We start from the raw sequence: 7957 nt of genomic DNA, 5'->3' as shown, positions 1-7957 counted from the left end.
ATTTTGTTGATCATTATATATGAAACTAGATATACGATTTTGAAAATGAGAAAATACAAACTGGGATATAGAATTTTTAAAACGCGTAAATACAAATCACGATTCATAATTTTTAGATCGCGTAAAAACGAATCATGATGCGTAATTTTTAAATTGCATAAATAAGAATTATGATGCATAATTTTTAGAATGCGTGAATGCGAATCTCAACGCCTTATTTTAAAATCACATATAAATACGAAAATCAATGTTTGATATCATAAACCGCATGAGCAAATCAAGGCATTAATTTTAAACTTGCGTGAATACGAATAGCTATATAGGTTTTTTAAAAGGCGTAAATACGAATCACAATATCGGATTTTTGACTCTCGTAAATAAGAATCAAAACGTACAATATTCAAATCGCGTGAATAAGAATAGCAACACGCAAATATGAAAAGCTATGCTTGATATTAAAATCGTGAGAATAAGAATCGAGATATTAGCAGATTCCAGGCTTGGAACCTCTAAAAGGCTTGTCAGAAGCAGCGTCATTTGAACTACAAAAATCGGATCTATCTGGAGGGCGGGTAAAAAATTCGGAAAATCTTATCTGCTGCGAGTAAAAGGGAAGAAAATAGCTATAATAAGTTAAAATGAGAAAGGATTGTATGTAGTTTGAATTTTCTGTTTCTCTTTGAAAATCGGTGAATTTTCTGAAAAAGCGGAATACTTATATAAAAAAGTGAAATTTTTAGAAAAATCTGAATTTTTGATTAAAAAAAAACTGAAATTCAAGAGAAAAAAGCTGAAATCCGCTAAAAAGCGGAAAAATCTCATCCCTGAGGATCACTATAAATTTATAAAAAATGCGGATCAACTGCCAAATTTCACAATTAAATAGAGTGGGTTTTTAAATGAGAGGAAAAGTTTTACAATTGAAAAAACGTGTTTTTAAATGTCTCTCTCCAAAACAAAATTGTCATTATTCAGCGATTTTTAAAAATTGTACAGTTTAAAAAGTTATTCAAGGTGACAAGTTTTCAGATGAACACATGGACAAATATAAATGAATGCTTGGTGATTCTCACAAAGTACAAAGCATTAATTAACGAAACTTCAGGGACAATTGCCATTTTTTTTTTAAAGGAAAAGTTCCACAGTTGAAAGAGTGGGTAATTCAAACGTCTTCCTCCAAAACAAAATTTTCATTATTCCGGGATTTTCAAAAACTGCACAATTTAAAAAGGCATTCAAGGTGACAAGTTTTCAAATGAAAATACAGATTTATAATACCTCAAGGACAACTGCTGCATTTTTTAATTTTATTTAGAGGAAAAGTTCTACAGTTGAAAGAGTGGATTTTTAAATGTCTCTCTCCAAAACAAAATTGTCATTATTCAGTGACTTTTAAAAATTGAACACTATAGAAAGTTATTCAAGGTGACAAATTTTCAGATGTACACTGTAGGGGGCCAGGTGGGATAAAGTGGTATTTTTTAAAGTAGACTTTCTAAAATCAAACTATTAAATTTATTTTACTGAACATTTTGATGTATTTTAGATACATAGGATTAATATAGATTGAATATGAAGCATAACTTATTAATTTTGTTTTATAGTTTTCTTACAGTAATGCATTCAAAAGAACATGTTTAGATATACATACTTTACTCCTAAGTGGGTACTCATACCATAGTTCTAAAATTAGTACAGTACAGAACCCGTTATCCGGAATTCAGAAAATCGGAACGAAATGTAATAAATTTTCCCGTTATTTTCAAAAAAATAATTTTTTTTCCTCATAAGATTTTATGATTTTTCTTTCTTTTTTGAAAGATGTTTACCTTACCATCATTTTGGAAATAATCATTAGTGTATTACTTCATCATTTTTTCTTCTTTTTAAGATTATTTATAAAAAAAAAAAAAAAGGCTTTTCGTAGCGATTCAGAAAACCGGAAAAATCAGTTATTTGGAATAGCGATGGTCCCGATTGTTCCGGATAATCGATTCCCTACTGTATATACATACATTTCATTAAAAACCATATGTAAATATTGTTTTGGAAATAAAAATGTTAAAAATAAATAAACAAATATATAAATGTATCTTGATTATATTTAAAAGAATAAGTGCTAAAAATTTTTCTTCTTCGTATTATTAATTTAAAGTGAAAATGTTCATGGCCATCAAAATTTGGTTTTACTTTGGATGTTGTATAATTTGCTGAACTCCACACAATTTCATTAAAAAATAAGAAAAGTGTAATAGTTTTTTGTTTATTTGAAATAGAAGGGAGAATTAAAAAAAAATTAATATTTATATTGGTAATTTAAAGCGTTTTTACTCTTTAAAAAAGACATGTATTTTTATTCAATTTTGTTATTGAAGGATAATGTTTCGATTTCCATGAAAAAACTGCAACATGAAGGCAGAAACTAACGTGAAAACTCATCTATATTTTTAAATATGCTCACTAATTTGAACAATAAATACAATCCAATACAATAAATAATTCCTCAAAAACAAAAAAAGAGGACCCAGTAAGAGATAACAAACATGGGGTGCCTTTTTATCAGAATTTAGAATTGAAGCCTATTTCATTATCCACCTTTTATTTTTTGGTTTGTGCTGTTAGGTCAAGTGAATACTAAAGGGTGGGAAATCTACACTGGTGTAAGAAATTAAGAGAATTTGCAGACTTGGTCAATTATCTCTAGAACTACAGGACAGATTTTAATGAAATTTGTTATATTGGAAAAAAAAACTTTAACAATGGACTGAATCATTATGTTCATATCATAGTCTAATCTAACTAGAGCCCTTTGAAACATATCAATAACAGTGAAGTAGAAATATATAGTAACTCCTTAACATACAAAAATTGCTATTTTAGTTTGAAAAATTACATGACAATCAGCAACTGTTTAGATAATTGTTTTTTATTTGATAAGAATTTTGCATTTTATAGCATAAATAACAGCAATTATAAATAAAATTTTGATGATGAGTTAATTAACTCTTTTTCCAAAAAAAAAAAAATTAAATTAAATCCCTTTTTAAGTGATTGCTTTTGTTTGCTATATCTTTTATGTTTGCTATATTTAGTCGTTAGTCCATCTTCAAACATCTTGTGACAAATCCTATTTTTTCTTCTTTGCAAGCACAGAATGTAAGTTTTGAATATATTCCCTTCCAGTTTCTCTGATGTTGTAACACTTACATATACTAATAATCGTCGTTAGAAAAACAGTCACCTTTATAGTAACTAATTTTAAAAAAAATTTACTTCTTACAAGAATCGCGATAGTTGATCTTAAAATTGCGTGAATATGAATAACAATTATGGATTTTGAAATCACATGAATATGAAACTAGATATACGATTTTGAAAATGAGAAAATACAAACTGGGATATAGAATTTTTAAAACGCGTAAATACAAATCACGATTCATAATTTTTAGATTGCGTAAATACGAATCATGATGCGTAATTTTTAGATTGCATAAATAAGAATTATGATGCATAATTTTTAGAATGCGTGAATGCGAATCCCAATGCCTTATTTTAAAATCACGTATAAATACGAAAATCAATGTTTGATATTATAAACCGCATGAGCAAATCAAGACATTGAATTTTAAACTTGCGTGAATACGAATCGCTACATAGGTTTTTAAAAAGGCGTAAATACGAATCACAATATTGGATTTTTAAATCTTGTAACTTGTAAATAAGAATCGCAACACACAATATTCAAATCATGTGAATAAGAATCGCAACACGCAAATATGAAAAGTTATGTTTGATATTAAAATTGTGTGAATAAAATCGAGATATTAGCAGATTCCAGGATTGGGACCTCTAAAAGGCTCGTCAGAAATAGCGTCGTTTGAATTAAAAAAATCTGATATATCTGGAGGGCGGGTAAAAAATTCGGAAAATCTTATCTGCTGCTAGTAAAAGGGGAGAAAATAGCTAAAATAAGTAAAAATGAGAAAGGATTGGTAGCTATGTAGTTTGAATTTTCTGTTTCTCTTTGAAAACTGGTCAATTTTCTGAAAAAGCGGAATACTTATTAAAAAAAGTGAAATTTTTAGAAAAATCTGAATATTTGATAAAAAAAGCTGCAATTCAAGAGATAAGTGAAAAAAGCGGAAATCCGCTAAAAAGCGGAAATCCGCTAAAAAGCGGAAAAATCTCATCCCTGTATATAAATGTGATCGATGATTTATTGAAACTTCTGGACTTCAGATTTCCGGAAACTTTTGGATCGCGGGTAGCGAAAAATCCGGAAGTCTGGATTTTTTCCGGAGCAGAATCACCCCTGTGTGTGTGTATATATACAAAAAAAAGTTTTAAACTTGTAAGCCATGTGATTGTAAATCCCGATGATTAATCTCAAAATTGTGTGAATACATGAATATGAATCACATGCATGATTTTAAATTGAGAGAATATGAATCCCGATATGAGGCTTTTATATCTAGTGAATATGAAACTCTATATTGAATATTAAAAAATGCGAAAATACAAATCATAATGCGTAATTTTTAGATCACGTAAATGCGAATCATGATGCATAATGTTTAAATTGTGCAAATACAAATCACAATGTCTAATTTTTAAAGTACGTATAAATACGAAAATCGATGTTTGATATTACAACTACAAAAAAACGAATCACGACATTGGATTTTTAAGCTCGCGTGATCGCTACATAGGGTTTTAAAAGCGCGTAAATACAAATCGCGATATTGGATACTTAAATCTCGTAAATAAGAATCGCAATGTACGATATTTAAATACCCTTAATAAGAATCGCAATGTTGAACGCTCAAATTTTCGAAAAAAAAATTTAAAAAGGGGATATTTATATTTTTAAAAAAATTAAACTTTTAGATTATCGGAGTTATAAAAAAGGCTGAAGTTCGAGAGGCAAAAGCGAAAAAATCTCATCCCTGTATAAAGGTCAACTAGTTTTATCCCAAGGAAATGAATTTTAGAGAAACTTCAGAGGGAGGAATGAGGACTACAATACTTTCGCTCCACAGAAAATTAAATTCCCCATAAAATAGTTTAACTAGTTAAAAAAAAAATTTCTGCAGAAGTTAGAGGGAAAAATGGAAAGCATTTATAATTTTCATTTTCTCATTATTATTAGAAATCAAAAAACGAAAGTCTCCCTGAAAATATAAGAATATAATAATGAAATGGTCTTAAAATGAAGCTTATATTTAAATCACCATGTTACATATACAAGAATAGGAATAATAAAGAATCACTATGGAGCAATCTTGGGAGCAATGAAATTGCCATTATAGAGTAGAAATTTAAGTCATTGCTGCAGCCTATTAAAACAATTAAATATATCCTAACGGCAATTTGTTCTATTTTCAACATCAATTAATTTAAATACATATTTAAGTGTTACAAAAAATGTGATAGATAATATATCATAAAAATTTAATAATATCTGAAATATTTCAATGTAAATACATAATGTGGTATGAAACTTTAAATTCGTAATTCATATGCTGGTTTTTGAGAATTTATTTTTTCTCTTAATGCAAATGCATATCATTGTTCCACTCTGTCTAAGAAACAGTGGTGGCCACTATTTGTATTTGGGTTAGAAAATGCGATTCGAAATATTTGGCACATGTCATTTGTATCCATTTTCTTCTTCAAAATTATTAGATTTTTTAAGCATCAAACATGAGAATATGTTTAACACATTATCAAAGACCACTTTCTCTGATCCAATCAAACTTAATTCAAAAACATGCAGATGCAAAGTGCAAGATTTAATTAATTATGATGGTATAAATCACTTTGTTGGGGTGAATAAAACAGTTACACTGAGGAAATTGTACAAAAAAAGTCAATAGAAAGTGCAGTAACTGCAAATGTTTTTAGAATTTCATATATAATTTAATTTTATTTTTTTTCTAAAGAAGCTAAAATTCTTATTTTGGATTCTTTTTTAAATGGGAAAAACCCGTACCCATTCATGGTTAGTGTCCAAAAATTATGACTTTTAGATTTTTATAAAATAAATATCCGTTAAAGTTTAATTCCCCCCTCCCCCCCTTCATTTGACACCATTTTCAAAACCAAACAGAATATTAAGTTGAAAAAAAATTCAGATATTAATGGGTTGAAATAGAAAACTATGTCTGTACAAGCTCAATGTGAGCTAAATAAAAAACGTGCAATACCAAAATTTCCCATAACATCATAATCAAATATTTAAAAGGATAAACAGTTACTGAAGTTAAGTGAAAATCAAAGTTAATAATTTTCAAAACTATTTACTTAGTCATTCGTTGACGTTTGTTGTTGTTCTTAGGTTCTTCGACAATTTCGCCACGCTTTCGACGCTGAGGGGGCATGACAATTGACAACTGTCCTAATGTTGAGTTATTGTCGAGGTTTGTAGTTCTGTTGTCTCGTAAAGTCTAAAATGAAAAAACTTCCTTAATTGAATGTAAACATTTAATACTTGACAAATAATCATATATTTTAGAATGAAATACATGTTTATTAATTACACTAAGAATCTATATATAAAACAAAATCCTTATTGTTAATCAGAATTTTCAAAAGTAGGAAAAAGATGACTATAAAATTGGAAAATATAGAAAAATAAAGATATACAAATTTTAAATTTGAGCAAAAACACAGAGTCCAGCTTTTTGAAAGCTTTTGGAAAGAGTATGTAATATAAAGAGGGAATTAATAACTTAGATAATAACTAATAATAAAGCTAAAATATATTAAAGTAAATGATATAAAATGAATAAATATAAAGCTTAACATTGCTGTTTTGAAAGTCAAAGCTAACAAATAAATCTATTTTTAGAAAATGGAGTCATTTATGTATTGTACTAAAATTTAAAGGCTTCAATGAGAGATGTAGGACTTTTTTGTTTTTGTATAGGATATTTATTAAAACCAAACTTCACATAATTTTCTTTTCATGGCTACAATTACAAAATTAATTGTTTTTATTGTATTTTATATTCCAGCAGTTCTATCATGAAGTTTTTTTTCTTTATTTAGCCACTGATTTTCATTTTTTTTAAAAAAAAATTTTATACACAGGCGAGACATAAAAATAAATTTCTTAAGTGCCTCCACAAATTTAATTTTTTTTTAGAATTTAACTTTCATTCAAAATTCGATAAAGATGTCCAAGACAGAGGCTGTACTATATCATTTGAGTGGAATAAATCAAACAATTGTGGTTTGCATCATTCCTATCCCCATAGAAACATATTCCTATTGGCTGTTAGCTGATAGATTTCTGGAGGACTGGTAGGTGAAGAAAAATCAGCTTTTTAGAAAAAATTTGTATGCTTTATAAGCTTTCTTGGGATATAGACACTATTTTCATTGCTGATACAAGCGCCAATATTAGGATGAGGATCATCGTCATTAATTCGTGGTATTTCTGAGCGGTGTTGTATCTGAATTAATCTCTGACAATATTTTATTCAAACTTAATATACTTCTTTCATTTATTGAACAATGCCTAATAGGTCTATGTTAAAGAAAATGTTGATAAGGCATTTTCAAATTTTTTAATATATGTCTAGCATTAAAAGCAAGTTATTTTTTCAGACATTTCTAAAATACTCTATGTTGTTTTGAGTTTTTCCCTTCAAGGCAAAAATATTATCCATAAAATGTTGAAGGAGAAAATCATTATCAGAAACGTTTTTAAAAGTAAGGCGCTATCATAAAATCGCTATATATGTGTGTGTGTGTCATAAAAAAAGAATATTCACAAAAGCCAAAGAGAAAAAATAAAAACCGATTTTAATTTCTGAAAGAAAATTTTGAAGCTAAACATATCAGTTTCCATTTACCACATTTTCAAGAAAAAGTAAAGTTTAAAGTCTAATAGAAACCCTTGCGTAATAAATATATAGTCTATAAAATCAAAGGTTTTTTGAAAAAGAAAAAG

The 7957-nt window shown here is 27.9% G+C and overlaps 1 protein-coding gene across 6 annotated transcripts in view; it reads right to left on the bottom strand.

The window, feature by feature from the left end:
* LOC107441762 (DCN1-like protein SCCRO4) overlaps positions 1-7957 on the bottom strand; it is a 37760-nt gene that overhangs the window by 22781 nt on the left and 7022 nt on the right. For all 6 annotated transcript variants that reach the window (XM_043045266.2, XM_021144347.3, XM_043045269.2 and 3 more), the window contains one exon: positions 6304-6446. In XM_043045266.2, the coding sequence (XP_042901200.1) occupies positions 6304-6380 (77 nt within the window). In that variant the 5' untranslated portion in view covers positions 6381-6446. The remainder of the gene's footprint in view (positions 1-6303; positions 6447-7957) is intronic.

Source organism: Parasteatoda tepidariorum, chromosome 1, assembly GCF_043381705.1.
Source record: "Parasteatoda tepidariorum isolate YZ-2023 chromosome 1, CAS_Ptep_4.0, whole genome shotgun sequence".
In the NCBI taxonomy this organism is placed as follows: Eukaryota; Metazoa; Arthropoda; class Arachnida; order Araneae; family Theridiidae; genus Parasteatoda; species Parasteatoda tepidariorum.
The sequence above is the reverse complement of the archived record's forward strand: the minus strand, read 5'-3'. Positions and strand labels throughout refer to the sequence as shown.